Below are 26560 nucleotides of genomic sequence, written 5' to 3' on the forward strand. Positions count from 1 at the left end.
AACTGGGACCCGATCTGAACTGCCACCCTGAGAAACGTGCCATCTTGTTGTCTGATTGGGACGTGGTAATCAGCATCCTTTAGGTCTAGGACTGACGTGTAACACTGAGGATATAGGAGTTTCACTGCTGATTTTATCGTCTCCATTTTGAATGACGGGATTATTAGATACCTGTTGAGGCCTTTCAAATTTATGATTGTTCTCTAAGAATTGTCCATTTTTTTTAATAAGAAAAAGGGGGGAATAAAAACCTTCCATTCTTTCCTCTATCGGAACCTTTTCCAGGACATGTTTTTCTAGGAGAGATATTACTTCCCCTTCCAGACTCTTGTTTTTCTAGTGGGGACTGTACTAGAGTCTGCATGCATTTTCTTGGAGCGCCAATGGTGGAATTTTAATTTGAGGCCTGAACCTATAATTTGTCTGATCCATGCGCTGGATGAGATCCTTTCCCAGGCTGGAAGGAAGTGAGAGAGCCTCCCTCCCACCTGAGAGGGACCGTCACTGGGAGGGTGTCTTGGTATCTTTGGAGGGCTTGCCAAAATAGAAGCCTTTTCCTCCCCTGGATCGCTTGTCAAAATTGTTTCTGTCTCGGTCTTTATACTGCTGTCTTCTGAACTTTCTTCTGAACCTCTCTGAAAGGAGCGCCGAAAGGACTGGAATGGCTGTTTTGGGAAATTCTTTTTCTTGTCGCCGGCTTTTTCCAATACCTCATCCAATGCCGGTCCAAACAGGAAATTCCCTTCACATGGTAGAGAGCAAAGTTTCATCTTTGCCTGTGTGTCTCCCGGCCAGCATTTAAGCCATATCGCACGGCGTCCTGTATTGGCTAATGCTGCTGACTTTGCTGCCAGTCTAGCTGAGTCTGCTGAAGCCTCAGCTAGAAATACTGGCGCTGCTCTTATGGCCGGTATTGCCTCTGGGACAGTCTCTCTGGGAACCTTTTGTTCTACCTGATCCTCCAGGTTGTCTATCCATATTTTTAGGGATCTGGCTACATAAGTGGCCGCGATAGCTGGCCTTAGTGCTCCTGCCGAAGCCTCCCATGCTGTTTTCAGGCAACTGTCTGTTTTCCTGTCCAGAGGTTCTTTCAGAGAACCTAAATCCTCGAAGGGCAGGGAGGATTTTCTGGCAACTTTTGAAATCGCCACATCAATCTTTGGAGCCCTATCCCAAGATGAGGATGCATCCTACTCAAAAGGATATCTCCTCTTTAGGGAGTTGATTATCTGGGACTTCTTCTCCGGTTTTTGCCATTCCCTCCTAACCAATTCCTGTAGCTGTTCATTAATAGGAATGATCTTCGTTTTTTCTTTTGCAGACCACTGAACATAAGTTCTTGGGCTGTCTTTTTTGCTTTCTTGTCTACCAGCCCCATGGTAGAGCGAACAGCTTTTATAAGCTTATCCGTAGCCTCCGCTGGAAATGTATCTTCCTCCTCTGAGCTACTATCTGAGCAACGAGCTGTATCTGAGTCCTCCTCTGACTACAGACCTCTGACTGGATTAGAGATCTTAGGCTCTGCGTAAAGGAGGGTGTTTCCTCTGCCACTGTCTTGTTAATACACTCCAGACAGATTTTTACTCCAGGATATTTTTAAAGGCTTTATTTACAAGGGACATTCCTTATTCTTAGTTTTTGCCTTATATTTTTTGAGGACCTCCTATACTCCACCCCCCCAATGTATGTAAGAAAAAAGGGGAAAGATGGAGACAAGAGAGGAGAAAAGAAGAGACATTAGCGTGCTGGACTTTCTCGAAGTTCACTCACCACTCGGACGCTTAAAAGTACGGGTACCGGATCCGGAGGTTGACTGGTTTTCCCATCGTCTCCCAGTGAGACCAAGGACCCCTCCTTGGTATGGTGATCCGCCCGCACGCTGTCCGAGCAGCTTCTACTGCTGCCATGATGTATCTGGCTCTTCTCGCTTGAGCGAGACCGCCTCTCCTGCACCTCTTGCTGTGGCAGTAAATGTTCCGGCGAAAAACTCTCCATCTTACAAACTACCACGTAACAACAGCAGTCACAATCAACCTGGACTGGTTAGTGACACAGGGCACTACTTCTGATTTCTTTAAATAGCCTCATTTCCTTTTTTTTTTTCTTTTAATTATTAGATCACCTGGTTCATCCTGTCTTTAATGGCTGCTTAGCACTCCGGCACCTGCGCTCTATAATCAGGTGTGTGCGTGCCCCCGTCAAGCTGATTTGATTGATTACCTGGTTGATCCTGTCTGCGCCCCACGATGTGCAGCCGGCAACCACTTCCGGTGCGCGCGCAGATGCCATTAACCGATTACCTGGTTGATCCTGCCTCTGTTGGTCGCCTGCATCTAAGCGCGCACCCGGACGCTACTTCCGGTGTGTGCTGATTCTTTCAGTCCCCCCTTGCGCACGCGCGCACTTCCTTCTTCCGGCGGCGCGGTACACGGCGCCGGCCAAGGAAGTTTTCGGTCCCCCCTCCCTAGAGAATGGGGAATGTGGCGTGCCTCAACACGAGTACTCACCAGCGCCATGACACCCCGCAATGCTGCCGCCTCCATTATTATTATTATTTATTATTATAGCACCATTTATTCCATGGAGCTTTACATGTTAGATACGCCATTCCCCTGGAAGGAACCACCACGCTGCTTGCAGGTACTCCACACATCATTCAGCCGTGGGGGGAAGGGGAGAGGGGGTGACTGCGCCGTGTGCTCAACAGGGAGGCCATCAGTATCTTCAAGCTTTACCTTGCCCCAATGTGCCTCACAGGCTGCATGGCCACTAAGGGTCAACAGGGAGGGCACAATGACTGTGACCTCCAAGGACTTTAACAAATAGCAGCTTCTGTGGTATCGAAGGGAACACCAAACGTGGCCTCTGACTCTATCTTCACCCGGGCGTCGCCTCACTAGCTGTGGCCTTGCTTCGCTCAGGAGGGCATGGATATACTGTACATGGCCCCCGAGGCGACTATCGGCACCTGGTGATGGAAGCAGCAGACTAGTGCCTGCCCAAATCCTTCCAACCCAGGCATCCTCTTCTGTCTTCAGAAGTCTTCCATCTTGAGGGTTCCCCATCAAGGACAGAAAACCAACTGATGCAGAGAGAGGAGCCACCCCTTTTATCTTGAAGGTTTCCTGTCCTTGAAGGGCAGATTCCCTCTATCTCGTGGTGCCATCATGTAGGATGGAAAAAGCTTGTTTCTAAAGAGAATATGTTACAAGATAGTCAACTGATTTGTGAAATTTTGCCAAACCTTTAACCATTTCTAGCATTATGTCAATCGACTCACAATTAGGAGTAGGAATTAATGAATAATTATCTGTGACTCATATCTTGCATATCTTGAAATATGGGGAATTTTGTAATTATCTTTGCTTCCTACCTGTAGACCGAATTTTTCTTAAGGCTCCCATACAAATTAGATGAATGTTGTCCACCAATATCAGCAGGATTGTCCAACCATCTAATGTGCATGGAGGCCTCCCGCCTGACAACTTCTGTTTCAATTCAAGTGGCCTTTTGTCTCTACAGGAGATAAGCCACCACTGGTATCTGGTAGTGACTTTCTCCTCTCTTACATATGAAAACATATGTGGGTCATATGTGTTCCGGGAGTCTGGCAAGAGAGCTGTCAACTGAGAAAGCATTCTGCTGAGAGCTTTCTAAGGTGTATGGTCAACTTTAGACTGTAGGGACGAACCCAACTATGGAAGAAGTCCCGACTCTCCTCTCAACCTCATTCCCATTCAGTAAAGGTCAAGGTTCTTAGCCAAAGCATTATTTTAATATATAGCACATTAAACAAAATCTTTGTGTTGCTAAATATTCTGTAAATGTTGAACCAGAAAATGTTGAGTAGCAAAAAAGCAGTATGCATGCAGTTTGACTATCGTAGAAAATCCAACAATATGGGACTCATACTGACAACACAGGCACCAAATACAGTACAAATGGTTCACATGAATACATCAGAAAACCGGAGTTTGTGAAAGATGGAGAATGGACACATACTCTTCTGCAGGAAGCAGGTGGACCCTACATCCTTGACCTCCATATTTTAGCACTTCCAAGACACCAAATCCCTAATACCCTTTCCTACAACTTTGTGTTCTGCCCTCTCTCACCCCAAGTGCAATTTCCAGCCGTGACTTGCATCTCCCTGCAGTTGCTGGGACCTCTTACAGTAATAAGCAAAAATGAACCTGTTTCTGGAGTAGAAGTCCACCGTGTCCTTCAAAATACAATTTCTGATTGGTTTTGGGAACATTACCAGATTTTAGAGGACAAAAATAGCCAATCAAATGACCAGAGATGTTCACACAAATGATAATTCTATTATCAGATAATGTCTGACCTCTTTTTTCCTGTTTTTTCAGTCTTTCTGGGTGCAGCAGTTGGTGAAAACCGGTGGGTCTCTGAAGTCATTTACCGATTTTATTGTTTCTCCTCTGTGTGTTGCACGGCTTGCTCTCATATTCTTCTTTCATTTGTAGATGACAACTCCGGTTCGCAAAACATTTATCCTTTTCTATTTAAAGAGCATCACATTACCGGAAAGAGACTGCTCTTACTTGAGGAACATGATCTGAAAGATATGGGCATAGTGTCCAAAGGTCATATTATCCATATAAAGGTGTGTGCAAAATGCCGTTATAGAAACTCATTAGTAGTGGTCATAAATAGTGATGAGCGAGTATACTCATTGCTGGGTTTTCCCGAGCATGCTCGGGTGGTCTCCTAGTATTTGGATGTGCTCAGAGATTTAGTTTTTGTTGACGCAGCTGCATGATTTTCGGCTGCTAGCCAGCCTGAGTACATGTGGGGGTTTCCTGGTTGCTAGGGAATCACCACATGTATTCAAGCAGTCTAACAGCCATAAATCATGCAGCTACAGAGACAAAAACTAAATCTCCGAGCACTCACAAATACTCACAAATACTCGGAGACCACTCGAGCGTGCGCGGGAAAACCTGAGCAACGAGTATGCTCGCTCATCACTAGTCATAATGTAGATTCATCATAGTCTGTATCCTTGGGAAGTAATATTCTGTAAGAGCCATAGCAATACTGGAATAGAGAATAACTCCAGAAGAGCAAAAGATTGTCATTAAAGAAGCCCTCCTCCTCCCATCAAAGTTTTTATCCTCTTAATACATTGCAGTCATCATATTACATAGCACCGTAAACTTACAATTGCTTATTTTGTCTTTCAACCCAGCTAATTCTTTTCTTTTTCATTAGGTCTATGACATCACATGATTAAAAGCTAACTGAATCCTGCTAAGCTCTATGTAGAAACAGGAAGTCAATTTTCCCTGCATGAGTCATCACTGCAAAAGTCCATGGCAGGAGGGAAGAGCAGGGTCAGGAGTTGAAGAGGGAAATGATTTATGCAGGAAAAAGAGACTTCTTGATTCTACATCGAGCAGAGAAAAGAAGAATTTACTGGGTGGAAAGGCAAAATTAGTAATTGCAAGGGCTATATAATATGATGACTGCAATATATTAAGATGATAAAATCTTTGATGGAAACTAGTGATGGACCCCTGGATGTTCGGGTTCAGCGGGTTTGGTCAAATATTTTAAAAAAGTAAAAAAAATATTTTAAAAAAGGTTGATGGGAGTAGTACTCTGTCATAAGCTGGCGTTCGGACCGGCAGTAATAATCTTACGGCCGATAAGAGCTACCGGTGTTTCTCGCGCTGTAATGCAGATGAGGGGGAAAACAGGCGATGTTCGGGGTGCAGAGCCCAAACAGTAACACAGACGTCCATGCTCTGGGTCCGTGCCCAAACAGTAGGTGTTCGGTACGGACCCTGAACTTTACTGATCAGGTTCGCCCATCACTAATGGCAACCATACTCAACTGCACATAAATGATATCCACCCCAATATTCTTTGCTAGCAAGTCTTTCTTGAAAACATAGAAATGGTATTTTCCTAGACTGAAGTATTTTATTATTTGTTTTGCAGGCTGCAATTGAAAAATTGACATATGATTACCTGACTCTCTTTCATTTCCCTCCATTAATGAAGGTAATACTTTAATACAAGTTTATTCCCATAAATGTGTGGGAAAACAAGAAGAGGAGGTGTTTATAGACTTCTATGGGTGCTGTAGGATAGTTTATGTTGACATCCAGGACACTTTTTGCAACATTTCCGATTAGGGGGTCTGCATGCACATTCGTTTTGTACTAGCTGTTCCTAAGTTTAAACTGGATCTGTTGATATTTAAGTGATCCCATTCTGGATCAACTATAGTTTATTAGCGGATAACTTTATATCCAAATGTTATTTTTTTTTTAGGAGTCTTCTACTAGAGGCATGTCAGGAAATGACAACAAATTTCTGTGCTACTACCCCCTGTCATTACCAAAACACAGGGGTTCGGGGACCAATATAAGCCATTGAATACTGTTAAAGATTATTGGACAGATTGTGGTCATCCAAAATTTAATTACAGACAAAAGTGGCATCTGCTGACCTCCATACACATGGGCCCTCTGCTAGTGATAGAGGAGAAAGACGCCGCCAAACTCCACTGGCAGTGTACTATCTCCCCTGAAAACAAAAAGATCGGCCTTTTAAATTCCACTTTCTCTCCCCCAGGAAAGAGTCAAAAGGCCCCTCACACAACAGATGGGCCCCTTAACACAACAGTTGAGCCCCTTAGGCCCCTTTCACACATCAGTTTTTTTCCCGTCAGTCACAATCCGTTGGCTCGACGGATCCGTTGCAGATTGTGACAAACTGATGCGACGGATTCGTTTTTTCAACGGATCCGACTAGCGGATCTGGCTAATTGGATCCTAAAAAATTGGAGCATGCTCAGTTAAAAAAAAAGGAATCCGTTGCGGGATTCCGTCATTTGACGGATCTGGCACCCATAGGGTTCCATTCTAGCAAATGAAGGACAGTGACAGATCCATCGATGTCCAATTTTTCGAAGTACACAAAAAACGTTACTTTGTCCGTTGTCTCTGGCCGCCGGACAAACAATTTTCGACAGATCCGGCGAACGACGGATGAAATGTGAGGCCATCCGTCGCAATCCGTCGCTTACACAAGTCTATGAGAAAAAAACGGATCCGGCGGCATCAGTCGCCAAATCCGTTTTTTTTTTCGTTTTTTTTTTTTTTTCAAAATTCAATGGATTGTGACTGATAGCAAAAAACTGATGTGTGAAAGGGGCCTTACACATCAGATGGTTGTTCCGTCCGACCTTGGGTTCACCCAACCTTTATCAAGTGTCTATGGGAAATATTAAGATTCCCATACATCCTAGGTAGCTGTTGGCTGAATACTTATAAAGCTGACAGCTATGTCACCCAGTCCTCTTTTGTATATACTTGCATGTATGGCGAGATTGCAAGTCATTTTAATAGAGAATGGGGAGTAAGTAGCTTGTAAATATCTCTCATGGCGGCTTGGACAAATGTCCAATACTGCCGTTCACCAACATCATCTGTCGCGAGAGTTGGGAGTCTCCCAAATGCATTCATGGTTAGCAGACTCATCCGAAATGAGTGGATTTGGACAACATTTCTCTAATGTGTATTTACTGATTCTCCTAATTTCTCATCTCCAACGTTGGGATCATCTAAATGAAGTGAGATTTTCCTTTAAGGAAACATGCACAATTTTACAAATGAATGAGTAAATATATTAGGGTACAGTTTTACATGACAGGCACAACATGAAACACACAAACGTAGAATTCAGGTATCCATTACCTTCTATTAGAGGTCTGTTAAACTCCGAAATGAATACAAAAAAAATCAACAAAGCGAACAATCACTAAAATCCTTCTTCAAATATGTCTCAGTTTACATACATTACAGGACTTGCTGTGCATTCTGAAATGAAACTCTTAACCGGCGACTTAGAGGACCAGAAATCCTTTGTTGAAACTAAATTAACTCTATGATACAGGCAGAAAAAGCTGCATGCCATCCATTCTCTATTCACATCCGCTAGCAGTGACATTAAGATCAGCTGCTGCAGACTCTGCCAACTACAGACTATCTATGGATGAAAATCTTGGAAAACTGTGCCAAGAAACTATTTGACTGTTGTGCGCCTGTGTGGGGCCAATTGTCAATGAAATCTTATTCATAGTTTGCGGTCTTCGGAGCATTTATTCTCAGACAAATCTATAACAAATGATCCAGGAAACAGTGGCACGTAATATAGCGGAGCTGAATTTGTCATTTATTCCTTATTAATATATTGGGATAAGATTTACAAGTTATAAGAGATAATATATCCATGGGCCCGACCCACGAGTATAAAGTATCAAATTGAACCTGCATGATTTCAGCCATTTATGTTTAACTCCGAAACGCTCACTGACGTGCAAGGGGGACTTGTCGGACTTGCGGTTCCACCGCGGCTTCTCCCTGCCCGCTGCCCTTAAGTGATAGGTGTCTCCCTATTCACGCACATAGAGAGAGACCTGTCACTCTAGGGCAGTGGGAGAGGAGAAGCTGCCGGGGACTGAGCCACATGGGAGACTAGTCATGCAAGTGCTTCCCTGGTGGCTTGTCTCCACCCACTGCCCTTGAGTGATAGGTCTCTCCCTATTCATGCATGCAGGGAGAGACCTGTCACTCTAGGGCAGTGGGAGGCTAGAAGCTGCCAGGGACCAAGCCGCATGGGAGACTAGTAATGCAAGTGCTTCCCTGGTGGCTTGTCTCCACCCACTGCCCTTGAGTGATAGGTCTCTCCCTATTCATGCATGCAGGGAGAGACCTGTCACTCAAGGGCAGTGGGAGAGGAGAAGCTGCTGTGGACTGAGGCACATGGGAGACTAGTAATGCAAGTGCTTCACTGGCGGCTTGTCTCTACCCGCTGCCCTAGAGTGATAGGTCTCTCCCTATTCATGCATGCAGGGAGAGACCTGTCACTCTAATGCAGCGGGCGGGCAGAAGATGCCAGGGACCGAACCGCACTGGAAACTAGTCAGACATGCGGTTCCCTGCCCTCTGTTATTGAGTGATAAGTGTCTCCCTATTCACACACGCAAGGAGAGACCTGTCACTCCAGGGCAGTGGGCATGGAGAAGCTGCTAGGGACCGAAACACATGGAGACTAGTCAGACAGTCTGAGATTAGAGTTACAGTTATGTGCAGTATGATTCTGCATCACCTCTCAGGTCCTGCATCACCTCTCAGGTCCTGCATCAGGCCTATGTCCATGTTCCCACATGGCGTAAACACTATTTTTTACTTGCAGAAAATCTGCTGCATTTAACAGATCAAGCAAAGTAAATGTGATTTCATAAAAACTAACATCCCCGGTGTATTTAAAGAGCATTTTTCCTCTATAGTCTTCTTTGGGGAGCCTGAAAAAAAGGCATGTAAAAAAATGTAGCTGCGGTTTTAAATACAGAATCTCAACATTTAAAAACATGCAGCTTTAAATCTGCACCAAAAGCCATCAAACAAGGGGGAAAAGCAACAAAAAGACACAGCATAAATGTAATTATCAGAGCATATTGCTATTTTTATGAGGACACCTGCAGATAAAATACAGCAGAAAAAAAGCTGCTATATTGCTCTTGGGAACATGGACTAACTCAGTCCATCAGTTTTGACCTGATTGTACCATTAAAGGGGTTCCCATAGACTAAAGTTATCAGCTATATACAGGTCTGATTGGCGTTTGTCTGATGTCTGGGATCACCCAAGATTTGGAGAACCAGGTTCCTTCTTCTACCCTGTTTAAATAGAATGGTATGCAGCATTCCTGCTTGGTGGCCCGCTATATCCGGAAGTCACATAGACTTCCTATGGAACTGCCCAATTTTTCACATACAAATAAATGTAAAGAGCTAAGTATATGGGAGTGGTGGACAACATGGCTTTGTTTTCTAGATATCTATAGGTCCCATCAGTCAGACCCATATTTGTCATACCTGTAAATGTACGATATGGAACAACCACTTGTATTAGATTTTAAAAAAATGGTCTATTAATTGTATATTGCATTGCAATTTAGCCCTACTCAAGTAAATCACATAAAGCCCTTTTATTTCACATCTATCGTAGTTTTGTTTATGCTTTTATCCATTATTTTTCTTCAGTACACAGAAGCGTAAAGTTTTCCATTTCCTTAAAAGACCTGAATCAATATGAGTTCACAGCTCAGGCTTGGGTCAGGTCTATGTGTCGGTAGCCTTTCCATATGCCTACTGTGACATGTTCTCATTAATACAGGTAAATGACATTGATTCAGGGACCAGAGACATAAAAACTGCCTGTTGATCAAACAATTCACTTTTTAGAATGCTGCAAGTAAATCATTTATTTCACTAGTAAATTAGTCATGTCAGTCCATTTACATGGAGCGGGAACCAGCTGGGCTTTTGTGATGGATACTTTTGAGCAATTCCTTAAGTTCCTGAATACAAAATGAAGCTTGAATGACTGGAACTTGCAGAGCATCATACAAACGCCAGGAGTTTGAAGCCATTGTGCCAAGTATTCATGTGTGTGGGAGGCATCTATCCCCGGCGGTGATGTCAGCTAAGGAACAGAAATACTTCTGAGTCGGTGCCCCTGCAGCCGCTCTGAAACTCACGGAGGGTGGATGCAGGAGATCTTTAGAAAGAAGTTCTACTTGGACTGATGTACTTTATATCATTTATGTTTCAGGATCTTGCATTTGAGAATGAAGATGAAGAGAGGATGGTGAACCTAGAACTTGTGTTTGGATATCATTTGAAGTCTGGAAATAGACCGGAGGTAAAATAAATGTAAAAAAAACCCCCATAAATCTGCCTACCCTACAAGGAGAAGACAGTTATTACAAAGCGTATCAATGAAAAAGTGCCCATGATAAATATCACTTCCTAAATATGAAACCCATGAAAAGTATAGATCCTTTCGGTAATCAAAGGGGGCGCCATATTTTTTCTTGGAGTATTTTATACATCTTGAATAAATTGCCCTTTCTTTATCCTGAAAGGCAGTGTTGCCCATATGGTAACTGCCTGATGTGCGGCCCTAGGCCCTATGGGTGTTCAATTGCATGTTTCTGCCGCTTCTCCCCCATTTACCCCCCCCCCCCCTCGCATAATGGTGAAACATGGGTGCTCTGGTATTAGTTCATGGGCATCTTGTATTTGCCTTAATCTGTGGTCAATTTTCACTCTATTTGTATTTTGCTAACAATAGATTAAGATTTGTACCCCCCCCCCCCAATATGGCAGGTTGGCCATTAGTGCTCTAATCCCTAGTCTGACACCCTGCCATACGCATTTTCCAGTTTATACTTCGCGTTTCTCCGTGTCTCTTGGGTACTGGTTCTAAATTTTGACTTTTCAGCTGTTGCAAAATGGAACTTCAGCCACAGGCAACAGAGGTACCGGTTGGAGACAGCGCTCTGGAAGGCTCTCACTTCCATCATGCTCTGCTATTTTTCATACCAAAAGTCCTGAAAATTTTAGCATAACACTTTCCATATTTGTTTTGCTTTCACTCATAAAGGTGTCCTATATTTGATTCCTAATATCTCCACAATGGAGAGCCAAAATTAAAAACAAACAAACACTTTCTAACTTTCTAATTCCGCTCTGCAGCCACTATTACATTGTAAGTTCAGTTCAAAATAAAAAATTGGTGAAAGTTCCTCAAGTGAAATAAGCTTCTGTGACAAGTTGCCAAGATGGTACATCAGGAGTGATGGTATCCTTTTTTACATCTCTACCAACTCAAAGTATGCATCCGTTTCAAATACGAATATTGCATTTTAAGCACAGGAAAGGTACAGCGTAAGTTTTCTCCCTTTCATTTAGTGTAGGGAGAGTTAAAGAGAACCCACCATCAGCAAATTTGACCCCTACCTGGAGGCACAAGCTTGTGAAGGCTCTTTAATGCCTATTTCATGCTTATCATTCTTGCAATATTTAGTTTGGAAATTGAAGAACAATCCAGCTCCAAAGTTTTAATCACAAGTGAGGTGGCTAACGCTGCACTTTCAGCATTTATGCCTTTCTCCATTTCACCGCTGACAATAATGTAAACCAAACTGACCCCATCATAATCAATGCAGCCCATGTGCTCCCATTTGCATCAGTTAGCAAACAGCTCTGTTTTGGGCTCAAACTAAACAGATAGATCAACTCCCAAAGAGCTATATATATATATATATATATATATATATATATATATATATATATATATACTTTCCTTCCGCTTCATAGTTGGAGCTTTTAGATTAAGCAGAGCTTTGTTTTCCGACTGTTACTTTACATTCCGCTGTTTCATCTCCCGTTATTATAAATCTGTCCCAATTTTTAGACTGCTGTCAGGTTACCTTTAGTCACCATCCTGCATGCAGATTAGCACCCCATGCGGAACAGCTCAGCCCTCATCAATCCTGCTCCATTTTTTCTTCTCCACCTTTCTAGTAGGCTAGGTTCACATTGGGTTAGTGGGTGTCCGCTGACGGAATCCGTTACATAGCACCACTAACGCAATGTAACGGATCCGTTAGCGCACCCATTGACCGCAATGTATGTAACGCATCCCTAATGCATGCCATTTTTGGCATGTGTTAGTGATGTTCCGTTATTTTCTGACGGACCTCGAACGCTGTCTGCAGCGTTTTTGGGTCCGTTCTCGCTAGCGCAGATCGGGCATCTGCGCTAGCGCAATCGCTAAACGCGATCCCTTTTTAGACATTGCGTTAACGCAGTCCATTAGCGTATGCGCTAGACGGACTGCACAACGCAAGTGTGAACCTAGCCTAACGCATGCGTTAGGGATGCGTTACATACATTGTGGTCAATGGGTGCGCTAACGGATCCGTTACATTGCGTTAGTGGCGCTATGTAACGGATTCCGTCAGCGGACACCCACTAACGCAATGTGAACCTAGCCTAAGGACAGCTGATTCTATTATAGAGGTATTTGGTGCTGTGTGACTGGAGAGCTACATCAGTCAAACCAGCACCCTGGCATACCCATTCTAATACTATAGAGAAAATGAGTTTTTTGCCCGTTTTCCCATGTGAATGATGAAAAAAATTAGTTTAAGCTTAGTGTCCGTAGGAGGCACACTGATTTTTAATTTCACGTATTTTTTCTTTTTTATCTTTTCCGGATGAAGGGGGCGACGGGTCCTTTCAGGGTCCGATCTCCCCCGAACCAACAACAGGCGAGCACGGGAGTTCTCCTCTCCGTATCCTCTCCTGCGACGTGGGAGCCACTGCCTGAGCTGACATTTTTTGGGCGACGGTTTCTCCCCTAAATGGGCCCCGATCTCCCCTTTTTTATACAGACGAGCACTGGTGTTTTCCTCCAGTACCCTCCTCTGCAGCCAGGCCCTTTTTTATTGCCGGACATATGCCCTGTCCACCAGGTTCTACCCTCGGCTGTACAGTGGCCCTATTCCCCGTGGCGTCCGTGCAGACCATACTGCATCACCAATGTTTCGGTGTGACTCAGGTGGTGGACGGTTCCTCTCCACCCCTCTCTCTCAGGGGCTGGTGGATTGAGGCTTCCCAACCCCTGCACCGTCCCAGCTATTCCCCCAAGCGCTAGATTCCTCTCACCTCCACAGGGGTAAGTGTTCCGTGGGGGATGGGGGGGTCTCAGCGGTCCGGAGGGCTCCTCCTCAACCTGGCACATCGGCGGGCTGCAGCGCAGTATGGTGGGCCGAGTCGTCGGCCCTTTGCGGCCGCGCGCCGGGCCGGGGCCGCAAATTTAGTCCCCGGCTTCGGCCTGGCCGCTGGTCGCTGCCGATAGGCTCCGCCCACTGCTGCGCGTCATTGGCGGCGCCGCCCCCGGTCCCTGGCGCTTCTCGCAGCCGCCGAGATCTCCCCCCTGATCTCGGCGGCCATCTTGGTCCTCACAGACACGCCGCAGCTCAGCTCTACCGCATCTCGGAAGCACAGCGCCCACGTGCAGCTAGTTCCCTGTCTCTGATTTCCCAGCCGGCTTCCCAGGACAGCGGGACACAGGACCGGGGTAAGGAGACATCGTCAGCTTCTCCTCTGCAGCGCCGCCCTCTGCTCCCAGGCCAATTTATAGCCCCTGTGGCTTTTTGTGCATTAGAGTCATGTCGCAGACTAGATCTAAAAAATCCTCTAAGGTGCATACAACCTTTTTTTTTCTGCGTGTACCACCTGTCAGGCCCCTCTTCCTAGGCCTCAAAGTTCCCCCCTCTGTTCTGCCTGCGATGCCCCATGTGCCCAGGAGCCCTCCACCGCCACCGACTCTGGCGTACCTAGTCCCCCCCCGTGGGTCGCTTCTCTCTCTCAATCCGTGGATTTTTTAGCCAACGCCATCAAATCCATTCAAAATCCTCCTGGGGAACGAGGTAACCCGTTACAGGCGTTAAGAGATCCTTCCATAGCAGGGGAATCGTCGGTCAGCAGGGGCCGCTCTCTCCATAAAGAGGCTCGGTCTTCCAGAAAACGGATCCGCACTACCTCTCCTGAACGCTCTCCCCGCCGCTCAGAATCTGACAGCTCCCCCTCTCGCTCACCCTCTTTGGGGGCTCACAGCGCTCCCGACTCTGAACATGAGTCTGAGGTATCATTGGACCCGGAGGCTCCGGAGTTCAGAGCTACGGTCGACTCCCTCATTGTAGCAGTCAATCACGCTCTTAAGGTGGAGGATGACGCTAATTCCGCTCCGGAACACGCGGTCTCGTTTACCAGATCCAAACGTTCCCACAAATCCTTTGCCTCACATCCAGCCTTTCTGGATATAGTCAGGCGTCACAGGGAGCATCCAGATAAGCGGTTCACGGGTAAAAAGGATCTGCTATCAAAGTATCCCTTCTCAGCGGATCTCGTGAAAGACTGGACGGATCCTCCTTTAGTAGATCCGCCGGTCTCACGCCTAGCTTCCAAAACGCTTCTTTCAGTCCCGGAAGGCGCGTCAATTAAGAGCCCCACCGAACGCCAGATAGACTCGCTAGCTCGTTCGGTGTATGAAGCCTCTGGCTCTTCCCTGTCCCCCTCCTTCGCAGCGGCTTGGGTGTCCAAGGCTATGGTTTCCTGGGCGGATGCTCTAGCGAAATCCATTAACGAACAGGACCTCCCGTCCGAGATGGCGGACCTGGCTAAGCAGTTAGCCATGGCTAGTGATTATGTGATGTTCGCATCCCTCGACGCGGCGAACTGCGCAGCATCCGCGGCTTCCAACGCCATCGCTATTAGAAGGGCTCTTTGGCTCAGAGATTGGCGTGCAGATTCCTCCTCTAAGAAATCTCTGATCTCCCTCCCTTTTCAAAGCGGGCGGCTTTTCGGCGAAAAGCTTGACCAGCTTATTTCCGACGCCACAGGGGGAAAGAGCAAGTTCCTTCCCCAACAGAGGCCCAAGGCAGCCTTCCAGCGCCAGCCTTACTTTCGCTTTCGGCCCTTTCGTACCAGCTCAGCCTGGTCCAATCCTACCGGTCTTCCCAGATCGGACCGATCCGCTCGCACCGACAGAGATGCTCGTCCCTCCTTCAGGCCTATTCCTTCCTGGCGCGGGAAACCTAGACAACCCAGATCCCGAGGGTCCAGACCTCCCAGATTCTCGTCTCAATGACTCGGGAACGGCGCCAGTCGATACCATCAGAGTAGGCGGCCGTCTGCTCCTTTTTCAGCAAGCCTGGCTCTCCGTCGTGCACGACGAATGGGTCAGGGATCTGGTATCGTCAGGTTACAAGATAGAGTTCTCCTCTCCTCCTCCAACTCGGTTCTTCCCCTCTCGTCTTCCCAGCTCGACAGCTCAGGCTCGCGCCCTTCTTGGCGCCATTCACAGCCTCCGCCAGAGCGGGGTCATTGTCCCGGTCCCGGAACACGAGAGGTTCAAAGGTTTCTACTCAAACCTCTTCGTCGTGCCAAAGAAGGACGGAAAGGTGCGGCCCATTTTGGATCTGAAGCTCCTGAACAAGTGCGTAAGAGTCCGGCACTTCAGGATGGAATCGCTCAGATCGGTCATCTCTTCGATGGAGAGAGGGGAATTTCTAGCCTCGATAGACATCAAGGATGCCTATCTTCACATTCCGATTTTCCCGTCTCATCAGAGGTTCCTCCGCTTTGCCATTCGGGAGGACCACTTCCAGTTCACGGCTTTACCCTTCGGTCTCGCCACGGCGCCCAGGGTATTTACCAAGGTCATGGCGGCTGTCATGGCCATCCTTCATTCTCGAGGAGTCGTCGTGTTTCCTTACTTAGACGATCTCCTCATAAAGGGCCCGTCTTTTCAAGCCTGCGAGTCAAGCGTCCAAATTACCCTGGATTCTCTTTCGCGCCTAGGTTGGTTGATCAACTGGGACAAATCCGCTCCCGTTCCGGCCCGTCGGATCTCCTTTCTGGGAATGATCCTGGACACTTCGAGGGGACTGGTCTTGCTTCCTCGGTCCAAGGCCCAAGCGCTTCAGAAGGGAGCCCGAATGCTCTGTCATCCCCGCCCGCGAACCATTCGGTTCGCCATGAAGATCCTGGGAAAGATGGTTGCCACAATCGAAGCAGTTGCTTTTGCTCAACTCCATCTCCGTCCCTTGCAACAGGCTTTGCTGGACAACTGGGACAGGAGTATCTCATCTCTCGACCACCCTTGCCCCCTGTCCCCGCGGGTCAGACAATCTCTCGTATGGTGGACCCTGGGCCCATCTCTTCTCCAGGGGAAGTCCTTCCTCCCGATCCGCTGGTTAGTGGTAACTACCGACGCCAGTCTTCTTGGCTGGGGGGCGGTGTTCCTCCACCACTCTGCCCAGGGCCGATGGACAGTTCGGGAATCCAAACTTCCCATCAACATCCTGGAGATCCGCGCTATCAGACTTGCTCTGAGTCGCTTTCACGCCCTGCTCGCGGGTCACCCAGTACGAGTCCAATCGGACAACGTCACGGCGGTGGCCTACATCAACCACCAGGGGGGTACCCGCAGCAGGGCAGCGATGCAGGAAGTCTCCCTCATCCTTCGTTGGGCCGAAACCAACCACTCCATCATCTCTGCGGTGCACATTCCGGGAGTCGAGAACTGGGCGGCGGACTTCCTGAGCCGCCAGGGCCTTGCCTCGGGGGAGTGGGAACTCCACCCAGAGGTTTTTCTCCAGATCTGTCTTCGCTGGGGGACCCCGGACGTGGATCTGATGGCGTCCAGATTGAACGCCAAAGTCCACAACTTCATTGCTCGATCTCGGGATCCCCAGGCCATAGGAGTGGACGCGCTGATCTCTCCGTGGCATCAATTTCAGCTCCCATACGTGTTTCCTCCCCTTCCCTTGCTGCCGAGGGTGATCCGAAAGATCAAGACGGAGGGAGTTCCAGTCATCCTGGTCGCCCCAGACTGGCCTCGTCGCGCTTGGTACGCGGAGCTCGTTCAGCTCGTAGCCGACGTTCCCTTGCGGTTGCCAGACCGCCCAGACCTGCTTCGCCAAGGACCGATCTACCATCAGAGCTCAGGGGCCCTACGTTTAACGGCGTGGCTGTTGAAACCTGGATTCTAACTCGCGCCGGTTTCTCTCAGCAGGTCATCCCCACCATGTTAAGTGCTCGAAAGGCGTCTTCCGCCTCCATCTACCACCGCGTCTGGAAAACCTTCTTCTCATGGTGCAGGCTCCGGGGTCACCCTCCTCTCGTTTTCTCTATCCCTTGCATCTTGAATTTCCTTCAGTCGGGTCTGGACTCCGGTTTGGCTCTGAGTTCCCTCAAAGGTCAGATCTCAGCGTTATCCGTGCTTTTCCAGCGTAGGATCGCCACCAACCTTCAGGTCAAGACTTTCATTCAGGGAGTCTCCCATGTTGTTCCTCCCTACAGGATGCCTTTAGAGACCTGGGATCTCAATTTGGTCCTGGGGGCTCTCCAGGAACCGCCGTTCGAACCCCTTCAAGACGTTCCACTCTCTGTCCTCTCTTGGAAGGTTGCCTTCCTGGTAGCGGTGACGTCCATCAGAAGGGTTTCAGAGCTCGCCGCTTTATCCTGCCGGGCTCCTTTCCTTGCTTTTCATCAGGACAAGGTAGTCCTACGTCCTTCTCCGGCGTTTCTTCCGAAGGTGGTCTCATCTTTCCACCTTAATGAGGACATCATTCTTCCCTCCTTTTGCCCGCAGCCCAAACATAGGGTCGAGAAGGCTCTCCATACTCTTGACGTGGTAAGGGCCCTCAGGAGGTACATTTCCAGAACGGCTCACTTCAGAAAATCGGACGCCCTTTTCGTGCTCCCGGAGGGTCACAGAAAGGGTTTGGCTGCGTCTAAATCCACGATAGCCAGATGGATCCGATCTGCTATCCAGGAATCCTATCGGGTCAGGGGCAGTCCTATCCCGGCGGAGATTAGAGCTCACTCCACTCGGTCGATGGGTGCTTCCTGGGCCATCCGGCACCAGGCTACAGCGGAGCAGGTTTGCAAGGCCGCAACGTGGTCCAGCCTGCATACTTTCACAAAGCATTACAATGTTCACATTCACTCCTCTGCGGACGCGGCCCTTGGCAGGCGTATCCTGCAGGCGGCCGTTGCGCATTTGTAGTCAGATGGTACACGGAGTTATTTGGTTGTATTGTTTCCCTCCCAGGGACTGCTTTGGGACGTCCCATGGTCCCCATGTCCACAGGTAGGAATTGGTTGGCTGTGTAAATTTAGAAACTAATCCGCAGCATTGCACGCTTGGCGGTTCCAAGCGCTGTGGATTAGACAGGGGTGGAAAGAGATGATTTGCATAGCTCCGCCTACTGCAAAGGATTCTGGGTAAACCTGCTATTCTTTGTATTATGCTGCTTGCAAGTACTTTCCGTTTCAGGAAAGCATCCACTATGTATTTCCTTTAAGTAGAGGGCTTTTCGGTCTCTTTCGTCCCGCTACATTTAGCCCAACTTGGGTCTCTCCCTAAGGTGGCTAGCATGTATGTATCGCTTGCTCACCGAGCCCCACTCCATACAGCCAACCAATTCCAGCCCTGTGCTGATGAGGGCCTAAAGCCCGAAACACGTGTCCACAGGTAGGAATTGGTTGGCTGTGTAAATTTAGAAACTAATCCGCAGCATTGCACGCTTGGCGGTTCCAAGCGCTGTGGATTAGACAGGGGTGGAAAGAGATGATTTGCATAGCTCCGCCTACTGCAAAGGATTCTGGGTAAACCTGCTATTCTTTGTATTATGCTGCTTGCAAGTACTTTCCGTTTCAGGAAAGCATCCACTATGTATTTCCTTTAAGTAGAGGGCTTTTCGGTCTCTTTCGTCCCGCTACATTTAGCCCAACTTGGGTCTCTCCCTAAGGTGGCTAGCATGTATGTATCGCTTGCTCACCGAGCCCCACTCCATACAGCCAACCAATTCCAGCCCTGTGCTGATGAGGGCCTAAAGCCCGAAACACGTGTCCACAGGTAGGAATTGGTTGGCTGTGTAAATTTAGAAACTAATCCGCAGCATTGCACGCTTGGCGGTTCCAAGCGCTGTGGATTAGACAGGGGTGGAAAGAGATGATTTGCATAGCTCCGCCTACTGCAAAGGATTCTGGGTAAACCTGCTATTCTTTGTATTATGCTGCTTGCAAGTACTTTCCGTTTCAGGAAAGCATCCACTATGTATTTCCTTTAAGTAGAGGGCTTTTCGGTCTCTTTCGTCCCGCTACATTTAGCCCAACTTGGGTCTCTCCCTAAGGTGGCTAGCATGTATGAAAAAAATTAATTAATTTTGCCATCTGATGAAAAGGGAAGACTAATAACGCGCTAAAAACATCAAATCAATTTTGCGTTATCATTTCTACTAACACGGGATGTGATAATAAAACATGTATAATACATGAGCGAAGCTTGTACAAGCCCCTGCAAATAATGGGGCAGATTTATCATTAATATCACACTGGTGCTATGGAAAGATCGTCAGTAATTTGGGTTATGTCTACTAGGGTTGTATCACATCATGGTGTGTCATGAAGACACTTGCAAAACACGTGCCCCATACATATGCAAATTGTACACGTATACAGTTACATATATCACCATTGGTTCTACTAGTAAAAAAGGTTTGCTGAATATTATACATTTTTGGGGTGTATTATTCATCCTTGTTAACTAATTTTGAAAAGTGTACCAACATATACTGTACTTTCCAAATGAACACTGTGTTAGACTATATTTTACTACTTCTTACCAAAAGTGGTCCTGTACGCAAAACATGCATCACAATGTGAATAAACGATGGGCCTGAAAAGACCCCATGTGTCATCCTCCATGGTCTACACAGGGGTCAGTGCTTTGCACACGGCCTATTATTCTGTGTCTATTCTGATGATTATGGTTTTGTAATTACCAAGCCCCGCCTAACACATTTAAACCACTCCCTTAAAAAAAATATACTTAAAAGTGTTGCTGTATGCAGCTATAAAAATATCTTAAAAGGAATTGTCATCCTCGCCAACTGAATAAATGTAAGGTATTAATTAATATTTTAATTTAAAAAAATTTACATATATATATATATACTGTACAGTATATATATATGTATATATATATATATATATAAATATATATTGTTTTTTTAACAGTATGTAATATCAAAAATTATTTTAAGGGTTTTGAGATTTTCAACTTTTAAGCACTGGAGCAACTGCTGAAATTTGCCATGACAATCTAGTGTACTGCTAGCTCACAGTACAACTGCAGTAAATGTGGGCGGGATCTGCTCTCGCACTCGTGTGTGTGTGATGTCACTCCTCTCCTTCTGGATGTTTGCAAAAAGATAAGGATTATTACATTTCGGATCACAGTGAGGAGTGGTTTTGTTGGTGCCTGCAATGTGATACTGAGATGTGGACCATTTATTGGTTCATCTCTTATCTATCTATCTAATCCTAATATCTTCTATATAATTGTCTAAGGGTCACTTCCGTCTTTCTGTCTGTCCTTCTGTCTGTTTGTCATGGATATTCATTGGTCGCGGCCTCTGTCTGTCATGGAATCCAAGTCGCTGATTGGTTGTGGCACTTGTCGTGGGCGTTTTGCCACGACCAATCAGCGACGGGCGCAGTCCGGCGGCAACATGGCCGCTCCTTCCTCCCCGAAGTCAGTGCCTGCTCCGTACTCTCCTCCAGTCAGCGCTCACACAGGGTTAATGGCAGCGCTAATGGACCGCGTTATGCCGCGGTGTAACGCACTCCATTAACGCTGCTATTAACCCTGTGTGACCAACTTTTTTACTATTGATGCTGCCTATGCAGCCTCAATAGTAAAAACATCTAATGTTAAAAATAATAAAAAAAAAATAAAAAAAATCATCATATACTCACATTCCGGCGCCTTTCCCGCTCCTCGCGACGCTCTGGTGACCGCTCCATGCAAGCGGCAGGTTCCGGTGGCAAAGATGGTATGCGAAAAGGACCTGCCATGACGTCACGATCATGTGACCGTGACGTCATCACATGTCCTGCGAGAAGGACCTGCCATGACATCACGGTCATGTGACCGCGACATCAGCACAGGTCTGGCGCCCATACCAACCCTGGAACCGGAAGCTGCCGCGTGCATCGCACACAGGGCTAGGACTTCAACGGAGGGTGAGTATATGTTTATTTTTTATTTTAAGTCTGTATACTACATGGCTCTGTGCTGTATACTCCATTGCTGTGCAATATACTACGTGGCTGGGCAATATACTACGTGGCTAGGGAATATACTACGTGACTGGGCAATATACTACGTGGCTGGGCAATATACTACGTGGACATGCATATTCTAGAATACCCGATGCGTTAGAATCGGGCCACCATCTAGTGTCTATATATTTATCTCTCTATCAATGTATCTCTCCATCTATCTACAGTATCACAACAAAAGTGAGTACACCCCTCACATTTTTGTCAATATCTTATTACATCTTTTCATGGGACAACACTGAAGATATGACACTTCGATACAATATAAAGTAATCAGTGTGCACGTTCTATAACAGTGTAAATTTGGTGCCCTCTAAATAACTCAACACACAGCCATTAATGTCTAAACCGCTAGCAAAAACAATGAGTACACCCTTGAGTGAAAATCATGAAATTGTGCTGAAAGTGTCAATATTTTGTGTGGCCACCATTATTTTCAAGCACTGCTTTAATTCTCTTGGGCACAGCGTTCACTAGAGCTTCCCAGTGAGTACACCCCTGAGTGAAAATGGCCAAATTTTGTCAGTGTCATGTGACTTATTAGTGTTACAAGGTCTCAGGTGTGAATGGGGAGCAGGTGTGTTAAATTTGGCGTCATCACTCTCACACGCTCTCATACTGATCACGAGAGGTTCAACATGGCTCCTCATGGTAAAGAACACTCGGAGGATCAGAAAAAACTAATTGGAGCAGTACACAAAGATCGCCGGGGCTATAAGAAGATTACCCTGAAACTGAGCTGCAGCACAGTGACCAAGACCATACAGCAGTATAACAAGATAGGATCCACTCAGAAATGGCCTCGCCATGGCCGCCCACAGAATTTGAGTGCACGTGCTCAGCGTCATATCTAGAGATTGCCTTTTGAAAATAGACGTATGAGTGCTGCCAGCATTGCTGCAAAGGTTACAGGAGTCAGGGTTCCGTCTGTCAGAGCTCACACCATACCACATAAACTGCATCAAATTGGTCTGCATGGCTGTCGTCCCAGAAGCAGGCATCTTCTAAAGATGATGCACAAGAAAGCAAACAACAGTTTGCTGAAGAAAAGCAGACTAAGGACATGGATTACTGGAACCATGTCCTGTGCGGTGATGAAACCAAGATAAACTTATTTGGTTCATATTGTGCCAAGCATGTGTGGTGGCAACCAAGTGAGGAGTGCAAAAACAAGCGTGTCTTGTCTGCAGTCAAGCTTGGTGGTGGGAATGTCATGGTTTGGGGTTGTATGAATGCTGACGGCTGCGGGGAGATACACTTCATTGAAGGAACGAAGAATGCATTCCGAAGCAGAGCATGATCCCCCTTCCCTTTGGAAACTGGGCCGTAGGTCGGTATTTCAACATGATAACGACCCTAAACCCAATTCCAAGACAACCACTTCCTTGCTAAAGAAACTGAGGGTAAGGGTGCTGTACTGGCCAAGCATGTCTCCAGACCTAAACCCTATTGACCATCTGTGATGCATCCTCAAGCGCAAGGTAGAGGAGCGCAAAGGTCTCTAACATCCACCATTTCCGTGATGTCATCATGGAGGAGTGGAAGAGGGATCCAGTGGCCACCTGAGAAGCTCTAGTGAACTCCGTGCCCAAGAGAGTTAAGGCAGTGCTGCAAAATAATGGTGGCCACACAAAATATTGACACTTTCGGCACAATTTCGTCATTTTCACTTAGGGGTGTACTCACTTTTGTTGCCAGCGGGTTAGACATTAATGGCTGTGTGTTGTGTTATTTAGAGTGCAAACCAAATTTCCACTGTTATACAAGCTGCACATTGACTACTTTACATCAGTGTTGTCCCACGAAAATATATAAAATATTTACAAAAATGTGAGGGGTGTACTCACTTTTATGAAATACTGTATCTATGTCTCCATCTCATATCTATCTTTGTATCTATCTGTTCTCTATCGATCTATCGGCAGGGGGGGATATAGCATTGGTGCAACCTGTTCGGCTGGACCCCAAGGGGTAAGAGGGCCATTACCACCCGCAAGTGGCTTCTGTCACCGACACATAAAGGGGAGCAAAGGGCCCATATACTGTTCTTGCTTAGGGGCCCTTGTCTGTCCGCATCTGCTCCTGTATACATTGGTGACATAATAACATATGTGACAGCTTTGGAGATTCTAAAAGTGAAGTGGTGATAAAAGATATGATTGCACAAAAAAAGATGTAATGCGTCTATGAGTTTTTAAGAGTTCCCCTTCTTCCGGGCCAATTATAATGACATTATAAATTCATGTAATCCTAGTAAAGTCTTATAATTGGACATCCCTCTCTCTTTTGGGCCTACAGTTTGCAAATGTAAAGAAAAAAATAACTTAATTACATTCTGTTGTAATATAAGCATGGGTTGCTGGAATAAAAATGAAAACAAAATCTCCAACTTTAAAACAAATATTTAGGTGGCGGCCAAAATTAATAATATTTATCATATAATATGATCAGATATGTATTATTAATGCGACAATACAATATAACCTACAGTTTAGGAAGTCAATTACTCAGGGTTCTCATGTTTGCTACCTTTTCAATGATGTGAACCCCAACTGTTTTATCATTCGGAATTGTGTCAGACAAAACACTGGACAAGTTTGCAAAGAATAAAAAAGATCTGACACTGAAAAAAAAAAAAAAAAATCAAGGAATAATACAACCGCCGGTTTGACTTTCTACCACAACACACCCGCCCTAATTAAAAGTACCCTGTAGAAAAGTGAATTATTCTGCCTTTCTTCGTTTCGTCTGCATGTCATACAGTCATGAAAACATGTCAGGACCTTTATAAACATGTCAGGAATGATGATGATGCTTTCAAAGCTATTCCATATCCTGAACCGGGTATTGCGCCATTAAAAGTATGCCTCATTTGGCTTGTTTCAATGTAATCTTTAAGAATACCCTAAAGGCCTTGTTTCAAACGCATGGAAGGCAAAAAAAAAAAAGCAATCTTATAGTAACCTTGTCTGCGCAGTGTCTAGTTAGTAGCAATCCGGGCTGACCTTAGACACGCGCCATTGTTAAGGGTATAATACATTTACATATTTTGCAATAAAACATCAGTCATTTGCATTACAGTGTCAAGATTTTATTTGATTCTTCCACCTAAAAATGACTCATTTTCTTTTCTTGTATTTTTTTTTTTTAAACCAACTACTCTAAGCTTGTTTGAGAATAATCAAAAATTGGCCATTTAGCTTGAAGTCATTTTCTTTTCAAAAGGCAAATGTTATTTAATCTTTCAGCTGTTCATTGTGCCATCATAAATACTTTCTTTTCAGCACAGTTGTGGGGACTGAAATGAGCCCACTAATTGCCTCCCATTTCGACTGACATGTGGTGGTTTAGTGGAAAGGAATCACAGCGGGGAGAAGGAAATGGGAGGCTGAGAAAATGGGAGCTAATTATTTTCTCTGCCTCATGTCAGGCTCTGTGTCAGCCTTGTTTTTACAAACTGGAAGGTTTAGCACTAAATAAAACAAACTGGCGTCATGTTTTCATATACTGGCAGTGTCACGAAACCAGCTGCACATCTCAAAGACAATATAATGCCGGCATTTGTACGGACACCATCTGACAGTAACTGTGAGCCACTACTAATGAGGATATCACAGTGATGCCAAGTGAAAGGTGCTGAATAATTTATGATTCTACATCAGTACGGCAATAGTCCTTTACATCATTACCAGACATTGTTTTCCTGAAGAGATTAAAACATCCTTTAGTCTCAGGCCCTGGAACCCACATTTGCTAAGAGAGGACTATTAATGGAATTTTGGGAGAGATCCCAGCCCGGTGCCTTCCTTTAAGACTATCCCCTGGGACAAAGCTTTGGAGGGTCACGACACACAGGATATAAAAGGAGAGGAGCAAATTATTCTCACTTGTATTATCTAGGTTTTTTTTTTTCTCTAAATCTGAAAAGAATAAAGTGAGTCGGTTTTAACATAATGAAAAATAACCCAGGTGCCATAGATGAATGTTCAACTGTTATGACTCGGAAAACAGCAGGTCTGAGCAGCTGAGCTAGATAATAGCAAAGAATTTACAGGAGCTGACGGGAGCTCACGTCGTCAACATGTTACTACTTTTAATAACAGCGGGGACAATTGTTTTTCGGCTTTGGCTTTTTATTTTCCATCTTAGAGAACGTCTATCAGATCACAGAGACCGTAGCGTTGGGGGTGGGGGGAGATGTAGATTGGGAGAAACGTAAACTTTACTGCCGCGTGCGAGCTGGGATGGCGTTCTGTATGGTGGAAGGGGGGCTGCGGAGCACCGCCTGCAAATGTCTAGAGGGCATGAACTTGGACTTAGATAAGGCATAGTGGTTGCTGCTAGGGGGTGTCATCAGCTGCCCTCCTTGACTTTGCAAAAAGGTGATATCATGCGCAGATAACTCTGCTTGCGTAGATCAGAGCGACATTTTTCTAGCTGCAGTCAAATTTTAGACTGCTCCTTCATGGGGTTTATCCATTTATATGCATTTCACTTCATTGTGCTGCAGCTTAGTGTTTCTTTGTTTCGATCCCTTTGGTACATAGTATCTTTCGCTTCATTACTAAAGTTGAGCTCCTGAGATTTTGTAATGTTTTTTGAACGTGTGTATATATAATATATGGCACTTCTAGTTTTGGCAAGTAGGTAAGCCATCTGGTTATTGATAAATTACGGTAAATAAAATTTGTCCCTTGGAGAATTGCATGAATGACAATTGTCAATAATATGCAATTTTAAAGAGAGTGTGTTAGCATAACGTTACACTATGACGTTTGCACATCTCCATATAAGCCAGCTTCCCCTTGGAAGAGACAAAATCCAAAGACTACTTTTCAAGAAAACGATCATTGCAGTAATGTATAAATTAGGACCTGGAGCTGCGTCCCTCAGGCAATCTGTCCGCCCCCGCTCCTCCCTCCTGTTTCATGGCTAACCATGGCTTCAGTTGGACCAGCATGGTCTATCAATAAA

General features: G+C 45.9%; 1 protein-coding gene across 3 annotated transcripts in view; it reads left to right on the top strand.

Annotated features, from left to right (window-relative positions):
- The window catches only part of MAP3K20 (mitogen-activated protein kinase kinase kinase 20), a 196013-nt gene that overhangs the window by 143730 nt on the left and 25723 nt on the right, over nt 1-26560 (top strand). For all 3 annotated transcript variants that reach the window (XM_069733161.1, XM_069733162.1, XM_069733164.1), the window contains exons 13-16: nt 4368-4398; nt 4485-4624; nt 5965-6027; nt 10650-10739. In XM_069733161.1, the coding sequence (XP_069589262.1) occupies nt 4368-4398; nt 4485-4624; nt 5965-6027; nt 10650-10739 (324 nt within the window). The remainder of the gene's footprint in view (nt 1-4367; nt 4399-4484; nt 4625-5964; nt 6028-10649; nt 10740-26560) is intronic.

The sequence above is a fragment of the Ranitomeya imitator genome, chromosome 7, assembly GCF_032444005.1.
Source record: "Ranitomeya imitator isolate aRanImi1 chromosome 7, aRanImi1.pri, whole genome shotgun sequence".
In the NCBI taxonomy this organism is placed as follows: Eukaryota; Metazoa; Chordata; class Amphibia; order Anura; family Dendrobatidae; genus Ranitomeya; species Ranitomeya imitator.